Source organism: Lepus europaeus, chromosome 19 (genome assembly GCF_033115175.1).
Source record: "Lepus europaeus isolate LE1 chromosome 19, mLepTim1.pri, whole genome shotgun sequence".
Taxonomy (NCBI): Eukaryota; Metazoa; Chordata; class Mammalia; order Lagomorpha; family Leporidae; genus Lepus; species Lepus europaeus.
The window spans coordinates 872,166-895,730 of NC_084845.1; the positions used below are offsets into that span (position 1 = coordinate 872,166).

The 23,565-nt window shown below is 39.5% G+C and overlaps 1 protein-coding gene across 1 annotated transcript; it reads left to right on the forward strand.

Moving 5' to 3' along the window:
* The first annotated feature begins 2,147 nt into the window (after positions 1-2,147).
* LOC133748632 (vomeronasal type-1 receptor 4-like) lies at positions 2,148-23,139 on the forward strand. The gene is made up of 3 exons (XM_062177565.1): positions 2,148-2,245; positions 11,657-12,413; positions 22,984-23,139. Exons 1-3 carry the CDS (start codon positions 2,148-2,150, stop codon positions 23,137-23,139), a joined length of 1,011 nt encoding a protein of 336 aa, XP_062033549.1.
* The last annotated feature ends 426 nt before the right edge of the window (positions 23,140-23,565 follow it).

Consider the following 23,565-nt stretch of genomic DNA (forward strand, 5'->3'; position numbering starts at 1 on the left):
GTCAGTGTAAATAGTCGTTCAAGTGTCACAGACACTACAAAAGTGTGGCACACAAGGCACTACGTGTGCCTGTGGAATTCTGAAAGGGCAACATCTCAGTGGTGATGCGCCTACACTGTTGTGGTATTTTCATTGTGCTCATCCTCCTTTATAAATGCTGTAGTTATCCAAATCCCACTTTTAGTCCTAAAGGGTAACATAAAGCTGGAATTTGACATGTTAAATAATAGATAGATCCCCCGATCAGAACCTGTCACAGCTGACCGCAGCAAGCAAAAACATGAATGTAAAAGATAGTTAAATAAGTATTCATGATTTAGCATGTAAATGAGAAATGAGAATATGATAATATGTGAACTATATTATGGCAGTACTATTGATAACGGTAAATATCATAAAAATCACCTAGTCAAAATGGAGGGAAAGCATGAATTTCAGGGGCAGAAAAATGTCCTCCTATGTGTATAAATTTTACTGGTGAATTCTATCTTACAGTTTCATTTGTAGTTTCATTATAATAAATTACAGACATAATATAAAGAGAAATGTTGTATTGTGAAGATACAACATTATCTTTTAGTTTATTTTGTCCTTTAATATTTGAAGATTAAAATATCTTAGTATTACTGAATTACAATTATTTTGAAAAATTCCTAAGGTAACTTCGCACAATAAATACTATTGTTAGTCACTAAAATAAATAAATAAAATTTTAAGAAGAAAATTGTGTTTTGCTAATGCTGGTGGCTGGTATGGGGAAAAGTTACCTGTAGTCTTGATAAATTTAGTAGATGAACCCAGCAGAAATGCTTGTAGAATGGGATGTATGGAGTGAGCAACCAATAATGTGCTAAGCATGGTGATGGGATTTTGGTCTCAGTTGAAGGATGCAGCTGTAATCAACCAAGTGAGGGCAGGATACAGTCAGAGAAGAGCTGGTAAAAAGGTTGGGAATGAGGTTTGACTAGGTGGAGTCTGTGACATTGTTAGACATCCACGACTAGGTTATATGTAGATCATAGATGAATGTGGAGCTGTGGACGGAGATCTGGAAAGGGGGAAACTTTGGAAATGTTTGGTTTCTTCTATTTATTGATGATACTGGATAAGATCCCCAATAGGCTGTGCATAAATCTAGGATTAAGGATTGAGGTGTGCAGTCTTTTCTTATTTAGCAATAGGAGAAGTGGAGGAACTAGCCAATCTAATATAAAAATATAGAACTCTATCACCTGTATACAGCTACTGAGAAATTTAAGTAAAATATAAGATATGATTCTTGGCTTAGAGGTTTGTTCATGTCATAGATTTTCAGGTAAAAATCTCAGATTAGAATTTGTCCAGAACTGCATAGGAACTGAAAAACTGGAAAGAGTAAAATGTTCCCTTGTGAAAAGTGAGAAGAGAAAGCACAGAAGCATGAAACATACAGGATAAACAGGCTAGCATAGTTAAGCATGAAGAGAAGCATTTACAGTGCCATTTGTAGAAGAGACTGAAAGATGTTGAGAAGCTGTAATTATTGGTTATCTGTTCAGAGATTTGATAAACCAAGAGTCAGAACACTCAGAAGGCTGTCTGGGTAGAGGGAAAGCACTAGTGGCCGTCTTCCTCAAAAGAGAGTGATTTTCAGTTTCAGTGGAATACAGCAAAGTTTCCCTCACTACTCTTTCTTTCTGATCCTTGGGAGACAGCCAGTAATCACTGGTAATTGTTTTAGGCAATTGGTAGAAGAGACAAAAGTTTCTTAGAGCTGCCCTCAACTCCCCAAGCAGTCACTCTCATTATTGAAACTGGTGGCAGCCTAATCATTCTCTAGAGGGAAGCAAGGTGAGAGAATTTTAAATGACCTCTTCTGGGTTTTGCTGCCTCCCCCTGCTGCACTCCCATCCTCTGAGTGTCATCACTGCTCCAACCTCCTTGTAAAATGCAACACTTTAGGAGACCTCATCTCCATCCTGGAGAGAGAGGCTCCGAAGAAAATGGCTCTGTATCGGGGCTGTAAGGGGAATCCCTGGAAACATTCCGACCCTTGACAGAGGTGGCACTGGTGCTGGAGCGTAGACATGAGAGTCCACTCAAAGAGGAGGGATGCTTGCTAAGGTCTGATCCAAACTCCTCAAGAGGAGCTGATGGTAAGATACCCCATGTCCATCCCTGAATCCTCCTGGTCCAGTAGTGTGACCATCCATGACATAAGTTTGATATGGAACATGGCAATTAGTCGATCTGATGTTTTTGAGAGGTAATTCTATCGTTACAATTTCAGAGTTTATTGCAGGAATTTCAGTTGTCATAACCCTGTTATCTCCATGTGTGTGATACAGAATCATATAAAAGTTTCTAATTTCTCACCTCTTGGGCAGCCACGAGGTGGTTAACAGGGACAGTGAGTGTTTCAAGACAGCTCTGATCCTTAGAAGTAATTGTATGAAGAAATGAAAGCAGTTTTAAAGAGAAAAATGATTTCATAAATACAGAGATCAGATGCAAAATCATCCAATGACTTTAACAGGTACATGATTGTAACATGACTTGCAATAGTTTCTTCTGGTTCCAAGAACTTGCTGTAATCCACTGTCAAATATATTTTTTCACAGGTTAGTTCAGTTTTCTCATCCACAGATGTCAGTGTCTTCCAGTATTCCTTAATCGGTTGATGCAGTGAAGGATTGAGTGTGCCTTTCTGTGGAAGAAGAACTCGCTTAATTTCTATAGCAGCTAAAAGGGAGAGATGTATACTGGTATATGTTAATGAATAGGTTGGGAGAAAATCTTTTGGTTGGAAGCCAAATCCTGCCATTTTACAAAAAGTGGGGGAGGAACTCCAAGTTGACAGAGCTTGTGTTTGTTCAGCTAACTGGTGAGAAACAGGAACTCTGACACATTTCACTGAAATATGACTTATACATGTATGATTCAATAGTTTGAGTTCATCAAATTACTCCATGCATGGGTGACTGTAAATCGTGCTTGGTTTGGCATGGACACAAGTTATGGTGATGTCGAAAGCTCTGACCTTACGCATATGAATAAGAATAAAATACAATTTTTTAGCCTTTCCTTTGGAAGTCCCTGGAGTGCTGCAATGTCACTCTTCCCCAAATCACTATTAGAACAGCTATCATCTGACAAGAAGCCTCATTGGGGGGTGTTGATCAAATTGGACACTGTCTACTTCCCTATCTTGGTTAAATAATGAGAATTCTCCTATTTCTTTAAGATTGCAATATGAACTGACATTAGGAGATTTTAAAAAATTTTTATTTATTTTGACAGGCAGAGTTAGACAGTGAGGGAAAGAGACAGAGAGAAAGGTCTTCCTTGTTCCGTTGGTTCACTCCTCAAGTGGCCACTGTAGCCGGTGTGCTGTGGCGACCCGAAGCCAGGAGACAGGTGATTCCTCCTGGTCTCCCATGCGGGTGCAGGGCCCAAGCACCTAGGCCATCCTCCAGTGCCTTCCCTGGCCACAGCAGAGAGCTGGACGGGAAGAGGAACAACCAGGACAGAATCCAGCGCCCCGACTGGGACCAGAACCCAGGGTGCCAGTGCCGCAGGAGGAGGATTAGCCTAGTGAGCTGTGCGCCAGCCATATTAGGAGATTTTAATATGCTTTACATGAACAGAACTTTTTATAATGTAGTAAAGGGTAAAGCACAGACTTTCTGTTTACATTTATTTTTAAAGTGTTCTTTAAATAGTTTTAATATAACTTGCTAGTTCATATATATTAGCCTATTTATGCTTTTAATAGTTTAATTTTAGTAACTCAGAAATATTGTGAAAGGGGATTAGAAAGCAAGGATGTTTTAATTGCATTGTGTAACACTGGAACTCATCCACAATGGCCCTATCACAGGAAGCTATGGCATTGTCTATTTAGAGATTTTATTAATATTTCAAAATTATGTTGTCACTATACTGGAACAGCACTAGTTTGGAACATTCATTGTTCTGGTATTTTGGTTCTCTGTATCATTCTTCAGGTTTTTCAGGGTTCAGGATATTGTAATGTGTTTTAAATATACTTTCATGCTAACTCATCTTGAGCTATTTGGACACAACTGATTATTTTATTCCAGCGTCAATTCTATACAAAGAAAATCACTTAATATTTTTTCTTTATACTCTTTTATACTTTAATTTTCATGAACTTTCATTCTGGATAGATTCTAATGTTTCAAATATTTGCTGTAGTAGTGGTGATTGTGCATTTGTGCTGAAATGAAACAAGAACAAAACAAATCTTTGCCTTCACCAATCTAATATAGAACTGAACTTAGATTACATGATTCAATGTTGTCATAATGAATTATTCTACCACTATCCTCTGACAAGTGAAGTCACACATACTGTAATTTGAATTTCTACTTTTTTATAGAAATACAACTCTGCTTTATGGAATAACTGGATAATCAACAACAATGGATTTGATGAAGCTCTATGTAGAAGAATAGTGTTACACAAACGGGCAAGAAAATGATACAGTAAACAGCAACAAGGTAAATATGAATAAAACTATTAGAAAAAACCACACACACACATACACACATGACAATATATACACAACATTCATCTTCAGAAAATGCAACGAATATATATTTGTATACAGATTTTCTCAGTGGGAAAAATAGTTGTGGATGCAGAACCTAAATTTCCTTGATGAAATCCACTATCGGCATTTCTTTACAGGATTGACCTGCTCTGTGTGAAACTACTGTCCTTGTGACTGATGCTTCCCAGGGCTCTGACAATGGGAATCATCTTTGCCTCTCACACAGGAGTCAGGCTCCTAGCAAACATGCTGCTCCTTCTTTGGTATGGTCTCATTTCCTGCACTGGATGGATGACAAAGCACGTGGATTGGATTCTCCATAACCTAATTTTAGACAATTGTTTGGTCTTTCTCTGGAATGGATTTCTCAGACAATGGCCACTTCTGGGCTGGAGTATTTTTTGGATGGTTTGGGTGCTAACTAGTTTTGTGTGTTCATAGAGTGACCAGAGGGTGCTCCCCTGAGGCTGCATTCAGACACAACATCGTGATCCTAGTGAGCACCTTTTTCTCTTTTTATATACTATCTTCCTTCTTTCCCTTCTATATGTCCCTCTTTGATAAAGTGAGTTGGTGGCTGATGAACATCACTGCCCTTATGAGTTCAAGTTTCCCATCATAGTCCCTTTTTGGTGATCAACAAAGACCCCATGTCTCTAGACTATGCTATGCAGCAGTACAAAAATCAATGATTTCTATAAATGAGTCAGAGCATAAAAATGTGCAATGCTGAATCCGTCCATGTAAAATCTCGTCCTTCTCTATCTTTAAGTGTTACTGGCTAAGTAACTTGTGGACAGAAACAGAAGCATAATGGACAGAGCTTGATCATTGACTTACTTTTAATTTAGCAAACAGCCAGGCATGAAACAAGGGAGGATTCCTCACTCTACTTTGCAGAGCAGAATTGGGTATTTTTTTTGAACTGGGTATTTTCATCTTAGTCGTTGTCCTCACATGTCCTTTCTGCCTTATGAGTCCAGTTAAATCTCTCATCTATAATTTTCTATTCCTGGAATCTTTATTAAGACATTGTGATAACAAAGTCTACTCTCGGGTTTACTTAATTGAAGAAATACATGAAATGAACTCGTGAAGATAGGTCTCCTCCCTTCACTCTGATCCTTCTTGGGGCTAAAAAAAGACTTTGGGAATTCATTTCTGACACGGTTTCCTCTTCAAGTTCATTGGAAGAATCTTTCGGCATTTGGGACCCAACAAGTTGCTACTGATGATGGCAAAAGCATGTGTTGTAAGTGCGGTGCCCTTAGATAAATTCCAAACACCATTTAACAAATTGAGCTAGAATAGGAATTGGAGAAATCTTTGGTGGGAAGAATGCTGCTTTATGCCTCAAAGGACAATTCTGCTTCAGCCAGCTGGAAAAACCCAGAGGGAAGATAAGCAAACCGTCTCAGGGTGTCTCTCTGTGCCATCCTTGCAGACAGGGTCTTTCTAAATGAGGCTGTGCACAGCAGATTCCACTGTGACTGAAGAGCATACAGCTCAGAAAGGTTCTTTTGGACAAAGCAGAGCAGAACAGGTTGCCACAGAGGCTGAAAATTTTTCTCTGTTTATAAGAGCTCATGGGCAAAAGATGTTCATTTTGAATTCCTGGAGTCTCAGTGGTAATCAGAAATAAGTAAATATAGTATCATTCACAGTTTTCAAAGATGTACAAAATATTAATATTGCTTAAAGCTATTATTAGGAACTAGTTTATGTATCCAGAGATGGATGAGGCAAGCATAATGAAAGGAAGGCATGTTGTAACACATGAAAAATACGAGATGAGAATGACAGATGAGATAAGGGCATTAAGGTGTAGGGAGTGAGAGAAGGAACCCAAGCACAGGGCCAGGTTGTGTTTCTAGCCAACCTGAGGGTTTTGTCTCCCATTTGCTCAATTGCTCAGTTGCAGCCCTGAAGGATGATGAAAATGAGGGCCACAATGGAAGAGAACTGCCAGCATGTTAGTCATGAGTCAGGACAAAGTCAACAAACTGTTACTGGGATCAGCATTGTGGTGCAGCTGGTAAGACCTTGCCTGGGACTCTGGCATCCCATAGGGAGGCACCGGTTTGAGCCTTGGCTCCTCTGCTTCCAATCCAGCTTCCTGTCAAAGTGCCTAAGAAAGCACAAGATGGCCCAAGAACTTGGACTCCTGACACCACGAGGGAGACATGGATGGGGTTCCAGGACCTGGATCATGCTGTCCTGCCACAGCCATTGCTGCCATGTGCAAAGTAAACCAGCAGAAGGAAGTTCCCTTTGTGTCTGAGTCTCTCCCTCTCTCTGTTATTCTGCCTTTCAAATAAATAAATGATTTTAAAAAAAACCACAGAAACCTTCATTCACTGTTTCAATAAACATATGTTAAGTACAGTGGGCCTGTCTTATCAAGGAATTAGGAACCCTCCCAAATCCAAGGTCCTATGTGGAAACCAACAGCAGATTTGTTTTTGTTTTGTTTTATAAAAACCCTTTCAAATGTTAGCCCTGTTAACTGTTTTCTGTACCCTCCCCTTAATCGGACCCCGAATTACATCAGCTCCTACACAAACTGCTATATTTCGGTAAGAGACTGAGCATCTTTTGTTATGGCTATTGTCTTTAGTGATATCTTTTCTGATATTTGCACAATAATATCTTGTAGCATTGATTTTAATGTTTTACAATTTAAGTAATAAGATGCATAGGAATAAAGTAACAAGATATGTAGAAAGAATCAAATTTCTATGCTTGTAGAGACTAAATGTTTGGTATTGTTCTCTGAAGGACTGTGGGCTTCAAACTGAACAGGATTTGATTTTTTATAACATATCTGGCTATCTAATGATTTCTTTATCCTGCTTACAGTTTGTTTGAGCAATGGATTTTGTTGAAGTAGCATGTTTCTTTCCTGTGCTCAGCACATTTGTCATCTGTTCATATATTTCCACTCCAAGTTCTTTCCTTTTTCACTTCTGTGATTTTTGTGTGTTTTATTTGATGGCTAAATTATTGTCTGCATTCCTTCTCTCCCTTCTCTTTCTTTTAACAAGAGGTCACCCGTCCCAGGGACTTCTCTCTTTAGTCCTAAAAGAGTATTTTAGTTTGGTGGGAAAAAAGTTTCTGGTCCTGAAATGCAATGGTAACTTCAACACTAAAAATATTCATCCTAGACTCTTCTGCTGCCTTGAAGCTCTTTTTAGTCTTGCAGTTGGTTCTACACTTTCCCAGTCTTCCTTCCTCCTTAACTACCAAAGGTTTATTTTCTGGTTCTTTTGTAAGATCCTACTTCTTTGTACACATCAAGAATAAGGACATTTCTCTGGAATCTGAGGAGTAATCGGTTAAACTTTTAAAGAAACCTCATCATGGAAGTACACAGTCAGTGAGAGCCATCGCTTTCTTTGCCCAGATCTTCTGGCTCAAATCTCACTATTTCCTGATCTCATCCCCAAAAGAGAGAGAGTGTCAGTTTCAAAGGAACACAGCAATGCTTTCCTCAAACTGTCTCTTCTGGATGCTTGGGAGACACCTAGCAAGCACTACTAATAGTTTCTGGCAACTGGTAGAAGAAACAGAAGTTGTTCAGAGTTACTCTCAGCTCCCCAGCAGCCACTCTCATTACTGAAACAGGCGACAGGATAATCAGAGCTCTAAAGGAAGGCAAGCTGAGAGAATTCTAAATGATTGCTTCTGGGATTGGCTGCCTCCCAACAATACATCCTCTGTCATCACTGGGCCATTGTTCCTGGTAAAAGACAACATTTTATGAGATCACATCTCCATCCTGGAGACAGACGCTCAGAAGAAAATGATTGTGTCAGCACAGCGAGGTTGGATTGCTGAAAACATTATACTTCTTGTCGAAGGTGACATTGGACTGCTGACATGATCTTCTGCACATAGAGAGGTGATGAGAAACTCCAGGTCCACTTCTCAGTCCTCCCCTTTCAGGATGTGATCACCCATGATATTGCTGTGATGTGGAATATGGCAATGTGAAGATCTGATGCTTTACTCTGGGAGGTAATTCTGTCATTAGAATTCCAGGATGTTTTGAAGGAATTTCTGAGTCACATCCTTGTTATCTCAATGTCTGTGATAAGGAATCATTTTCTAATCTCTCATCTCATGGGCAGCCAATAGGTAAGAAAATGGCCACTTTTGGAATTTGAAAACTTGTTACAGTGATTGTAAACCTCTGACATGATCAAGGAGAAAGTGAGTGTTTCTCTTGAGAGAATCATGGTCCTTAAAAGTATTTATCCCTCTTGAAGAAAGGAAAGCAGTTTTAAAGAGGAAAAACAATTCCATGAATACACATTTCTGATGCAAAATCTTCAGTGCCCTTATCAGGCATATGATTTTAACATGAACTGTGATACTTTCTCTGGTTTCCAAGAATGCATTTTAATCTATTCTCAAGTGTATTTATTTGCATTAGAGTTCCATTTTCTCATCCATAGTTGCCCATGGCTTCCAGTATTCTTTAATTGGTTGATTTGGTGAAGTGCTAAATTTGAGTGTGTGTGTGTCTGTGTGTGTGTTGCTAGGAAAGAACAACGTGTTCAAATTATGTAACAGCTAAACCACAGAGATACATACTTGTATACATTAATAAAAAGAATAGATTGGGAGGAAATTTGGGGTTTGGAAGCCAAATCTTGCATTTCAAGAAAATGTAGTTAAACTACAAGTTGGCATAATTTACAAGAAACAGAAAGTCTGACATTTTCACTGAAATCTACATATATGATTCAATAGTTTGAGTTCATCAAATTACCTCATGTGTGGGTGACAGTAGACTTAGCTTGGTTTGGCATAAGCATAGGTTAGTGGTGATGTAGTTATTTGGCCATGCCACTCTGAATAAGCTCTAGAATGTGCTTTTTTCTTCCAACATTTTCATTGATGAGCTCAGAGCTCCATTCTCTCCCATGTCACTTTTAGAGCAGCCCCTGAATATTCTTGATACCATCTGACAAGAAGCCTCCCAGGGCATGTTGATCAATCAGACACTGTCCATGTCTCAATCTTGGTTAATTTAATCAGAATTCTTCCTATTTCCTTAAGGCTGCAATAGGAACTTACATTAGGGGTTCCTTATTTGTTGTGTGGTGATCTAAGCACAAAATTTCAACACTAAACTTTATGGAAACTTTGATAAAACATAAAAGCACAAGCTTTCTTGTTCACCTTTTAAAAATCAATTCTTAGCCAGCGCCATGGCTCAATAGGCTAATCCTCTGCCTTGCGGCACCAGCATACCAGGTTCTAGTCCTGGTCGGGGCACCGGATTCTGTCCTGGTTGCCCCTCTTCCAGGCCAGCTCTCTGCTATGGCCCAGGAAGGCAGTGGAGGATGGCCCAAGTTCTTGGGTCCTGCACCTGCATGGGAGACCAGGAGAAGCACCTGGCTTCTGCCTTCAGATCAGCGTGGTGTGCCAGCCACAGCGTGCCAGCCACAGCAGCCATTGGAGGGTGAACCAATGGCAAAGGAAGACCTTTCTCTCTGTCTCTCTCTCACTGTCTACTCTGTCTGTCAAAAAAATCAGTTCTTTACTTTTATTACAACTTGCTAGTTCATTTTCATTCATTATTATACTGAGCTGAAGCCTTACATAGGTACAAGAGCCCAAGCACTTGGGCCATCTTCTGCTGCTTTCTTAGGCAAATTAGCAGGGAGCCAGACTGGAAGTGGAACAGCTGGGATTTGAACTCGTGCACATATGGGATTTTGGCATCACAGGCAGCAGCCTAAGACAACCCTGAATATATGAAATATATTTTCATGCTAGTAGATCCTGAGCTATATGGATACAATAGGTTTTTTATATTTTTTAAATTTACCATTACTCACTCTGACCTCAGAATTATCCCTTAACCCTTCCTGATGTGGCTGAAAAGCCCACGAGAGCATTTCAGACATGGAAAGCGAAGACACTGTGGTAAAAAATGTTCTACATGAAGGATCTCTGTGAGTGAGACCCCAGCAGAAACAAGTGGCCATCAAAGAAGGATGTACTTTTCTCTAAAGGAGGAGAGAACTTCCACTTTGCTTATGGCCTTGTCTGAATACTGAGGGAGCTTGTGCATTTGAAAGGCTTTCATAGCCTAGGAAGCTCATGTCAAGAGCCTCGGGTGGTCACTGATGTCATACATAAGAGTGTTAATTATTAAATTAACAACAGGGTTCACTGTGTAAGAACTCCCCATGCAGGACCTCTGTCCTCAATGAGTTGTATTTATGAGAGTTAACTATAAAACTAGTTCTCAGTTTTTGTGTGTGTGCGCATGTGTATGCAAATTGTTGAAATCTTTACTTAGTATAGAGTAAGTCTTCTGTGCTCAAAGTTAATTGAAAATGAATCCTAATGGAGAATGGAAGTGGGAAGGGGAGAGAGAGGAGGAGTGTGGGTGGGTATGGTGGGTATGTTGGGTATGGTGGGAAGAACAACATATTCCTAAAATTGTACTTATGAATTTGCATTATTTTACAAACAAATTAAATAATTAATTAAAAAATAAATTTAGTGTTACTAATTATCTCAATCTTGGATTAATACTCTACATATAAAACGAAGGTACTTGGATTCTATACAATTGAAATCATTTAATGTTTTTTCTTCATAATATTTTATATTTTAGTTGGCATGAGCTATTCATTCTTTCAATATTTGCTTTCAAATATTTGCTGTGATAGTATCATTGTACATTTGAGGCCAATGAAATAAGAGTAAATCTTTGGCTTCACTATTCTACCATGCCACTTAGAATACATAATTAAATGTTGTGATAATTAATTATTCTATCATTATTCTCCTATAAAATTGGTCACCCATATTGTGACTTGAATTTCTGCATTTTCATACAAACACCAGAATTAAAGCTTGGTTGGCAAAGGGACACTACTGTAACACAAATAGACAAGAAAACGATTGTCATATAGGAACAAGGTGAATATTGATGAAAAACCTGAAATAGCCATGCAAGAATATATACTCAGCCTGCATCCAAATGCCTCTCAAGAAGATTAAGTGGAAAAAAAATGGGTAGAGTAGAAATGAACTTAAGCTTCCTTGATGAAATACATTAGCTCCATTTCTTTCCAGGACTTACTGGCTTTGCGTGAACTACTGCCCTAGTGACTGCATGACATCCAGGGCTCTGACCATGGAAATCATCTTTGTCTCTCAGATAGGAGTCGGAGTCCTAGGAAACATCCTGCTCCTTCTCTGCTATGGCTTCATTTCCTGCACTGGACGAGGGATAAAGCGCATGGATTTGATTCTCCATAACCTAATTGTAGCCAACTGCTTGGTTCTTCTCTCGAGAGGCATTCCTCAGACCATGGCAGTGTTGGGGCTGAAATATTTCATGGGTGATTTTGCATGCAAACTAGTTTTCTATGTTCATAGAGTGGCCAGAGGGGTGTCTTTGAGTGCTACTTCTCTCTTGAGTGGCTTCCAGGCCATCACAATCAGCCTTAGCAGCCCCCAGTGGATGGAGCTCAAGGTCAAAGCCCTCAAATCCGTTCGATTTTCCATTCTCCTCTGCTGGCCCCTTCAACTGTTGGTAAATAGTATGGTTCCTATGAATATTACAGCGATGGGGGAGAGCAACAACCTTACAGAGAAAATAGATTTAGGGTTCTGCTCTGGTATAATTATTGACAGAAGTATATCCTTACTGCATTCCATGATGTTTTCCTTCATTGACGTCTTGCATTTGGTATTAATGATTTGGGCCAGTGGCTGCATGGTGTTCATTTTGTACAGACATAAGCAGAAGGTCCTACACATGCACAGCAAAAGCCTCACTCCCAAATGCTCCCCGGAGACTACAGCCACCCACAGCATCCTGATGCTAGTGAGCACATTTTTCTGTTTCTATGCACTGTCTTCCTTCTTTACTCTCTATATTTTTGTCTTTGATAAACCCTCTTGGTGGCTGGTGAATGCCTCTGCCCTTACGGGTTCATCTTTCCCCTGTGTTAGCCCCTTTGTGCTCATCAGCAGAGACCCCCGTGTCTCTAGGCTGTGGTATACCTGCGGCACAAAGATCAATGATTTTTGTAAATGGGTCAGAGCATGAAAATCCAGAATTCTGCATACTGTCCTTGTATCAGGTCACCCTTCCATATTTTATATAGCATTTACATTTGCTCACTCAGTTTATGGATAGGATCAAAACCAGATAGACTGAGCATGATCACAAAATTATTTCATTTAGCAGATAGCCAGGCATGAAAAAAGGAGGGGCTTCTCATTTCTACTTTGCCTTCATCTAAAGGTTGTTTTTCTTTAGTCTTTGTCCTCATGTGTCTTTGTCTCCTTACAAATCCTACTATATCCCCTCTACAATTCACTCTATTAATATCCTCATTTGAGATACTGTGATAGTAAAGTCTACTCTCAGTTTTATGTGTTTGAATAAATACCTAAAATGAACTCCTAAAGATATGAGACTCCTTCCTTCACTCTGACTCTTTGGGGGCTATAAAAACACTGTGGGTACATTTATGATACAGTTTTCCTTCCCTGGATTTTGGAGGAAATTAAGTGATTTGGTATTCAAGAAGTTGCTATCATTGATTTTATAAGCATGTTAAATAAAATCCGAACACAGTACCACAAGTCCAGCTAGAATAGGAATTCTGGAGGAAAAGTACAGTGGAAGAATATTGTCTTCATTCCTCAAAGGAAAGCTATGTTTAAGCCAATGGGAAAAGCCCAGAGGAAAAAGAATGAAAATTTTCCCTGGTTCTGCATTTGATGACATTTTTATGAGCATAGTTTTTCCTTTTTAAAAAAAACATTTACTTATTTGTAAGTTAGATTTATGCAGAGAGAGGGGAGGGAGAGTGAGAGATCTCACATCCAATGGTTCTCTCCCTTATTGGCTGCAAGGGCTGGAGCAGTGCTGATCTGAAGCCAGTAGCCAGGAGCAACCTCCGGGTCTCCCACACAGGTTCAAGGGCCCAAAGACTTGAGCCATCCTCTACTTCTTTCCCAGGCCATAGCAGCGAGCTGTATCAGAAGTGAAGCAGCGGGATCTCGAACCAGCGCCCATATGGGATGCCGGTGCTTCAGGCCAGGGTGTTAACCCATTGCGCTGCAGCGCCAGCCCCATGATCAGGGTCTTTCTGAGATTGTGGACAACAGAAACATGATATAACTGAGTGGCAGGTCACTCTGACAAAGCAGAGCAAAGTAAAAGTAATGTGCATCAGAAGGTTGAAATTTTTCAGAAGCTCACATGCAAAGATGTTAAATTTCATTCCAGAATGTCAATGTGTGACAAAATTGGCTAAATAAAATCTCATATTTTTTACAAAATGTTGACACCACTGAAAGCTATTATTAGGAACCAGTTAATTTACCCAGAAATAGAGGGGGCAGGAATAACTACAGGAAGGCATGTTTGCCTCATTTATCTTTTTAAGATTTATTTGTTTGAAAGTCATTAAAGAGAGAGCTTCCATCTGCTGGTTGACTTCCCAAATGATGCCAACAATCAGGGCTGGACCAAGGAGAAGCCAGGAGCTTCTTCCTGATCTTCCATATGGGTAGCAGAGACCCAAACACTTGGGTCATCTTCTGCCACTCTTCCAGGCCATTAGCATGGAACTGGATCAGAAGTGAAGTACCCGGGACAGAACCAGTGCCCATATGGGATGATGGTGCTACAAGCAGCAGCTTTACCTGCTATGCCACACTCTGGCCCCAGCATGTATGTAATTCATGAAAAAAGACCAGGTGAAAATGACAGAGGACATGAGGGCATTGAGGTACAAGGGGCAGCAGAGGGAACTTGAGCACAAAGCCAGGATGTGTTTCTGGCCAACCCGAGGCTTTTGTCTCCTATCCAGGATTCTGGTTTATTTCTCAGAAATATGCACAGTCACAGCCTTGAAGAACAAGACAAAGCAAGTGAAAAAGGAGAGAACTGCCAGAGTATTATAAAGGGTTCATGGTCAAGAAACTGTTATTGTGGTTGGCATTGTGGTGAAGTGGGTTAAATCAGCAGCTGCAACACTGGCATCACATGGGGTGGGGTGGGGGGACTGGTTGAAATCCCAGCTGCTTAGCTTCCAATCCAGCTCCCTGCTTATGCACTTGGGAAAGCAGCTGGTGTTGGCCTAAGCACTTTGGACCCCACCACTTACATGGGAGACCTGGATGGAGTTCCAGACTTCTTGCCTAGGCCTGACCTAAGCTTTGGCAGTTGAAGCCATTTGGGAAGTGAACGAGAGGTTAGACCATCTCTCTTTTGTCTCTAGGTTTTTCTGTCACTCTGGCTTTCAAAGAAATAAAATAAATTTTGCAAAAATGGAAACTTTCATTGACGGTTTCAACAAACACATGTGGAATACCTAATTTGTATCACCCATTATCAACTGTGTAGGAAAAAAATGGAGAAAAGCCAATTAGGGGATGAATACTTCATGGGTGAGTGTGTAATGAGATATTAGATAAACCAATGGGAGTTGGCCTTATTGGAAAAATGATATTTGAGGCTAGACTTGAAAGGAGATAAGGGAGACAATCACATGAATATTGAGATGATTTGACCAATAGAAGAAACAGGCTATTCCAGCAAAGCCTGGAATGTACACAGAACCCAGAGAGTAAGCAGCAGCATGTCAAAGAGGAGGATTGACAGGCTACAGAGGCTGAAGTCTAGGAGGTCCATAGAACACTCTGAGCATTTTTGGTTCTCTCAGAAAAAATGAAGAGGTGCTAGAGGGTTTCTAAAAGGTGTTGTCATTTCTCTGCCTCATATATTGAGCCATCCTGGCTTTGAGTGAGAACTGATGATGAGATAGAAGAAATGCAAGAAGCGGATCTCAAAAAATTGATAAGAACATTAAGAAGTTCTCAAAAACAAATCCTTGAACTACAGAAATCCTCACTGGACAGGATAGAAAATCTCTCTTGCGAAAATGAAATATTAAGCAGGAATCAAAATGAAATGAAGCAACTAGTAGAACATGAAACTGTGATAGTGATGAGAAATCATAATGAAATGAAGAACTCAATAGATCAAATGACACACACATTAGAGAGCCTTAAAAACAGAATGGGTGAAGCAGAAGAGAGAATATCAGACTTAGAAGACAGAGAACAGGAAAGGAAACAGGCAAACCAAAGAAAAGAAGAGGAAATTAGAAATCTAAAAAATATTGTCAGGAATCTACAGGATACTATTAATAAACCCAATATTTGGGTTCCAGGAGTTCCTGAATATCAGACAAAATAAACTGTAGCACAAAAACTGTTAAGAGAGGCAAAGAGGGACACTATATAATGATTAAGGGTTCAATTCAACAGGAAGATGTAACTTTTATAAATGTATATGCACCTAATAACAGGGCACCGGTTTACTTAAAAGATATGTAAGGAACTTAAAGGGAGGCTTAGATTCCAATACAATAGTACTGGGGGACTTCAATACTCCACTTTCAGAAATAGAGAGATCATCTGGACATAAGATCAACAAGGGAACAGCAGATTTAATCGACACTATTCCCCAAGTGGATCTAACAGATATGTACAGAACTTTCAATCCTACATCTAAATATTTTACATTTTTCTCAGCAGTGCATGGAACTTTCTCTAGGATTGACCACATACTAGGCCATAAAGCAGGTCTCAGTAAATTTAAAAGAATTAGAATCATACCATGCAGCTTCTCAGACCACAGTGGAATGAAATTGGAAATTAGCAACTCAGGAATCCCTAGAGAGTATGCAAACACATGGAGACTGTACAAAATGCTCCTGAATGAACACTGGGTCATAGAAGGAATCAAAAGAGAAATAAAATTTTTTCTGGAAGTAAATGAGGATAACAGCACAACATATCAAAACTTATGGGATACGGCAACAGCACTGTTGAGAGGAAAGTTTATATCAATAGTGCCTACATCTAGAAATTGGAAAGGCACCAAATAAATGAGCTTTCAGTGCTTCTCAAGGATCTAGAAAAACTGCAGCAAACCAGACCCAAATCTAGTAGAAGAGAAATAATTAAAATCAGAGAAGAAATCAACAGGATTGAATTAAAAAATTACAAAAAATCAACCAAGTGAAGAAATGGCTTTTGAAAAAAAAAATAAAATTGACACACGGTTGGCTCAACTAACTAATAAGAGAAAAGACCCAAATCAATAGAATCAGAGATGAAAAGTAAATGTAACAACAGACACCACAGAAATAAAAACAATAATCAGAAATTACTGGAAAGAGTTGTATGCCAGCAAACAGGGAAATCTTTCAGAAATGGATAGATTCCTGGACACATGCAACCTACCTAAATTGAACCAGGAAGACATAGAAAACCTAAACAGACCCACAACTGAGAAGAAATTGAAACAGTAATAAAGGCCCTCCCAACAAAGAACAGCCCAGGACCATATGGATTCACTGCTGAATTCTACCAGACATTTAAATAAGAATTGACTCCAATTCTTCTCAAACTATTCAGAACAATTGAAAAAGAGGGAATCCTCCCAAATTCTTTCTATGAAGCCAGCATCACCTTAATTCCTAAGCCGGAAAAAGATGCAGCATTGAAAGAGAATTACAGACCAATATCCCTGATTAACATAGATACAAAAATCCTCAATAACATTCTGGCCAATATAATGCAACATCATATTAGAAAGATCATCCACCCAGGCCAAGTGGGATTTATCCCTGGTATGCAGGGATGGTTCAACGTTCGCAAAACAATCAATGTGATACACCACATTAACAGACTGCAGAAGAAAAACCATATGATTATCTCAATAGAAGCAGAGAAAGCATTTGATAAAATTCAACAACCTTTCATAATGAAAACTCTAAGCAAACTGGGTATAGACGGAACATTCCTCAATATAATCAAAGGAATTTATGAAAAACACATGGCCAGCATCCTATTGAATGGGGAAAAGTTGGAAGCATTTTCACTGAGATCTGGTACCAGACAGGGATGCCCACTCTCACCACTGCTATTCAATATAGTTCTGCAAGTTTTAGCCAGTGCCATCAGGCAACAAAAAGAAATTAAAGGGATACAAATTGGGAAGGAAGAACTCAAACAAACTATCCCTCTTTGCAGATGATATGATTCTTTATTTAGGGGACCCAAAGAACTCTACTCAGAGACTATTGGAACTCATCGAAGAGTTTGGCAAAGTAGCAGGATATAAAATCAATGCACAAAAATCAACAGCCTTTGTATACATAGGCAATGCCAGAGTTGAGGAAGAACTCCTAAGATCAATCTCATTCACAATAGCTACAAAAACAATCAAATACCTTGGAATAAACTTAACCAAGGATGTTAAAGATCTCTATGATGAGAATTACAAAATCTTAAAGAAAGAAATAGAAGAGGATACCAAAAAATGGAAAAATCTTCCATGCTCATGGATTGGAAGAATCAACATCATCAAAATGTCCATTCTCCCAAAAGCAATTTATAGATTCCATGAGATACCAATCAAAATACCAAATACATTCTTCTCAGATCTAGAAAGAGTGATGCTGAAATTCATATGGAGACACAGGAGACCTCGAATAGCTAAATCAATCTTGTATAACAAAAACAAAGCCGGAGGCATCAGAATACCAAATTTCAGGACATACTACAGGGCAGTTCTTATCAAAACAGCATGATACTTGTCAAAAACAGATGGATAGACCAATGGAACAGAATAGAAACACCAGAAATCAATCCAAACATTTACAGCCAACTTTTATTTGATCAAAAATCCAAAACCAATCCCTGGAGTAAGGACAGTCTATTCAATAAATGGTGCTGGGAAAACTGGGTTTCCACATGCAGAAGCATGAAGCAAGACCCCTACCTTATACCTTACACAAAAATCCACTGAACATGGATTAAAGACTTAAATCTATGACCCGACACCATCAAATTATTAGAGAACATTGGAGAAACCCTGCAAGATATTGGCACCGGCAAAGACTCCCTGGAAAAGACCCTGGAGGCACAGGCAGTCAAAGCCAAAATTAACTATTGGCATTGCATCAACTTGAGAAGTTTCTGTACTACAAAAGAAATAGTCAGGAGAGTGAATAGGCAACCGACAGAATGGGAAACAATATTTGCAAACTATGCTACATTTAAAGGATTAATAACCAGAATCTACAAAGAGATGAAGAAACTCTACAACATGAAAACAAACAACCCATTTAAGAGATGGGCCAAGGACCTCAATAGACATTTTTCCAAAGAGGAAATCCAAATGGCCAACAGGCACATGAAAAAAATGTGTTCAAGATCACTAGCTACCAGGGAAATGCAAATCAAAACCTCAATGAGGTTCAACACACTGTTGGTGGGAATGCAAACTGGTTAAGCCACTATGGAAGTCAGTCTGGAGATTCCTCAGAAACCTGAATATAACCCTACCATTTAACCCAGCCCTCCCACTCCTTGGAATTTACCCAAAGGAAATTAAATTGGCAAACAAAAAAGCCATCTGCACATTAATGTTTATTGATGCACAATTCACAATAGCTAAGACCTGGAACCAACCTAAATGCCCATCAACAGTAGACTGGATAAAGAAATTGTGGGACATGTACTCTATAGAATACTATACAGCAGTATGAAACAATGAAACCCGGTCATTTGCAACAAAATGGAGGAATCTGGAAAGCATTATGCTGAGTGAAATAAGCCAGTCCCAAAGGGACAAATATCATATGTTCTCCCTGATCAGTGACAACTAACTGAGCACCAAAGGGGAAACCTGTTGAAGTGAAATGGACACTATGAGAAACGGTGACTTGATCAGCCCTTGCCCTGAGTGTTGATGAACAACTTAATATGTTGTCCCTCTTAGTATTTTTTTGTCTGTTCTACTTAACACTATTGATTTAATTCTTTAAATAATACACAATTATTCTTCATGTTGAAACCTAACTGAAAAGTTATATAAGAGTGGGAATAAGAGAGGGAAGAGATGTACAATTTGGGACATGCTCAAGCTGACTTGCCCCAAATGGTAGAGTTAGAAACATACCAGGGGATTCCAATTCAATCCCATCAAGGTGGCATGCACCAATGCCATCTCACTAGTCCAAGTTATCAATTTCTGTTCACAATTGATCATAATGATAGGACTAAGAATCAAAGGGATCAAATAAACCAGACTAGTGTCTGAAAATACTAAGCGATAGAACAAAAAAGAGAGAGAATGATCCAACATGGGAAGCGAGGTACACAGCAGACTCATAGAATGGCAGATGTCCAGCCGGCGCCACGGCTCACTAGGCTAATCCTCCACCTTGCGGCGCCGGCACACCAGGTTCTAGTTCCGGTCGGGGCGCCGGATTCTGTCCTGGTTGCCCCTCTTCCAGGCCAGCTCTCTGCTGTGGCCAGGGAGTGCAGTGGAGGATGGCCCAAGTCCTTGGGCCCTGCACCCCATGGGAGACCAGGATAAACCCCTGGCTCCTGCCATCGGATCAGCGCGGTGCGCCGGCCGCATTACGCCGGCCGCGGCGGCCATTGGAGGGTGAACCAATGACAAAGGAAGACCTTTCCTCTGTCTCTCTCTCTCACTGTCCACTCTGCCTGTCCAAAAAAAAAAAAAAAAAAAGAATGGCACATGTTCTATACAGCACTCTGGCCTCAGAATCAGCCCTTACGGCATTCAGATCCGACTGAAAAGCCTATGAGAGTATTACAGGCATGCAAAGCCAAGACACTCTGGCAACAACAAAAAAAATGACCTAAATGAAAGATCTCTGCGAGTGAGATCCCAGTGGAAAGAACAGGTCATCAAAGAAGGAGGTACCTTTCTCTGAAGGGAGGAGAGAACTTCCACATTGACTACAACCTTGTCTAAATATAAGAGTTGGTGAACTCAAAAAGCTTCCATATTTTGGCAACTCGTGACAAGAGCCTAGGATGATTACTGATGCCATAAACAAGAGTGTCAATTTGTTAAGTCAACAACAGGAGTCACTGTGTACTTACTCCTCATGTAGGATCTCTGTGCTTAGTGTGCTGTACATAATGATTTAACGCTATAACTAGTACTCAAACAGTATTTTTCACTTTGTGTTTCTATTTGGGTGCAAATTGTTGAAATCTTTACTTAATATATACTAAACTGACATGTATATAAAGAGAATTGAAAATGAATCTTGATGTGAATGGAAGGGGAGAGGGAGTGGGGAAGGGGAGGGTTGTGGGTGGGAGGGAAGTTATGGGGGGGGAAAGCCATTGTAATCCATAAGCTGTACTTTGGAAATTTATATGCATTAAATAAAAGTTAAAAAATGGGATGTATGAAGTGAGGAACCTATAATGTGCTAAGAATAAGCATGGTGATGGGATTTTGGTCTCAGTTGAAGGATGCAGCTGTAATCAACCAATGAGGGCAGGATACAGTCAGAGAAGAGCTGGAAAAAAGGTTGGGAATGAGGTTTGACTAGGTGGAGTCTGTGACATTGTTAGACATCCACGACTAGATTATATGTAGATCATAGATGAATGGGTTGTTGGGGAGGGAGATCTGGAAAGAGGGAAACTTTGGAAATGTTTGGTTTCTTGTATTTATTGATTCGCAATAAGATGTGCATAATTCTAGGATTAATGATTGAGGTGAGGTGTCTATTCTTATTAATTACTTGGCAAAGTGGAGGACCTAGGCAATCCAATATAAAAATATAGAACTCTATCACCTGTATCTACCACTACTGAGAAATTAAATTAAAATATTAGATACCATTATATAGCTTAGCAGTTTGTTCGTGTATTATATTTGCAGATAAAATCTCAGATTAGAATTTGCCCAGAAATGCATAGAAACTGAAGAACTGGAAAGATTAAAAATGTTACAAAAGTATTCCCTTGAGAAAAGTGAGAAGAAAATCCCAGAAACATGAAATATACAGGATCAAACAGGCTAACAGTTATTTTAAGAAGAGAGCATTTACAATGCCATTTGTAGAAGAGACTGAATGATGTTGAGGAGCCTTAATCTCCTCATCATTGTTGATTATATGTTCTAGATTTCATAACCCAAAAGTCAGAACACCCAGAAGTGTGTCCGGGTAGAGGGAAAGCAATAGTGGCTGTCCTCTCCAAAAGATAGAGATTTTCTGTTTCAGTGGAACACAGCAAAGTTTTCCTCACTACACTTTTTTTCTGATCCTGGGGAGACAGCCAGTAATCGCAGGTAATTCGTTTTGGCAATTGGTAGAAGAGACAAAAGTTTCTTAGAGCTGCCCTCAACTCCCCAAGCAGTCACTCTCATTATTGAAACAGGTGGCAGCCTAATCATGCTCCAGAGGGAAGCAAGGTGAGAGACTTTTAAATGACCTCTTCTGGGTTTTGCTGCCTCCCCCTGCTGCACTCCCACCCTTGAGTGTCATCACTGCTCCAACCTCCTTGAAAAAGGCAACACTTTAGGAGACTACATCTCCATCCTGGAGAGGGAAGCTCCGAAGAAAATGGCTCTGTATCAGAGCTATAAGGGAAATCCCTGGAAACATTCCGACCCTTGACAGAGGTGGCACTGGTTCCTGAGTGTATACATGAGAGTCCACTCGAAGAGGAGGGATGCTTGGTAAGGTCTGATCCAAACTCCTCAAGAGGAGCAGACGGTAAGATACCCCATGTCCATCCCTGAATCCTCCTGGTCCAGTAGCATGACCATCCATGACATAAGTAAGATATGTAACATGGCAATGAATAGATCTGATGTTTGAGTTATTTTGAGAGGTGATTCTGTAGTTACAATTTCAGAGTTTATTGCAAATATTTCAGATGTCATAACCTTATTATCTCCATGTGTGTGATAAAGAATCATATGAAATTTTCTAATTTCTCACCTCATGGGTAGTCACAAGGTGGTGAAAGGGGACAGTGTTTCAAGACAGCTCTGATTCTTAGAAGTAATGTCTGTATTGAAGTAAGGAAAGCAGTTTTAAAGAGAAAAATGATTTCATAAATACAGGTATCAGATGCAAAATCATCCAATATCTTTAACAGGTACATGACTGTAACATGAATTGCAATAGTTTCTTCTGGTTTCCAAGAACGTGCTGTAATCCACTGTCAAATATATTTTTTCACCTCTTAGTTCAATTTTCTCATCCACAGATGTCAATGTCTTCCTGTATTACTTAATCAGTTGATGCAGTGAAGGATTGAGTGTGCCTGTGTATGTGTTTTCCTATGGAAGAAGAACATGCTTACTTTCTATAGCAGCTCAAAGGGAGAGATGTATACTGGTATATGTTAAAGAATTTGTTGGGAGAATCTTTTGGTTGGGAGCCAAATCCTGCCATTTTACAAAAAGTGGGGGAGGAACTCCAAGTTGACAGAGCTTGTGATTGTTCAGCTAACTGGTGAGAAACAGGAACTCTGACACATTTCACTGAAATCTGACATATACATGTATGATTCAATAGTTTGAGTTCATCAAATTACTCCATGCATGGGTGACTGTAAAGCGTGCTTGGTTTGGCATGGACACAAGTTATGGTGATGTCGAGAGCTTTGACCTTACCCATATGAATAAGAATAAAATACAATTTTTAACATTTCCATTGGAAAAGTCCCTGTAGCCGCAGAATGCCACTCTTCCCCAAACAACTGTTAGAGCAGCTATCATCCCACAAGAAGCCTAATTGGGAGTGTTGATCAAATTGGACACTGTGTACATCCCTATCTTGGTTACATAATCAGAATTCTCCTATTTCTTTAAGACTGCAATATGAACTTACATTAGGGCATTTCTATGTGTTTTACATGAACAGCACTTTTTAGTATATAAACTTTATAGAATAATGTAATAAAGGGTAAAACAAGAATTTCTGTTTACATTTATTTTAAAGTGTTCTTTAAATAGTTTTAGTGTAACTTGCTAGTTCATATTTTTTAGCCCGTTGATGGTTTTCATAGTTTAATTTTAGTAACTCAGAAATAGGGGATTAGAATGCAATGATGTGTTAAGTGCATTGTGTAACACTGGCACTCATCCACAATGGCCC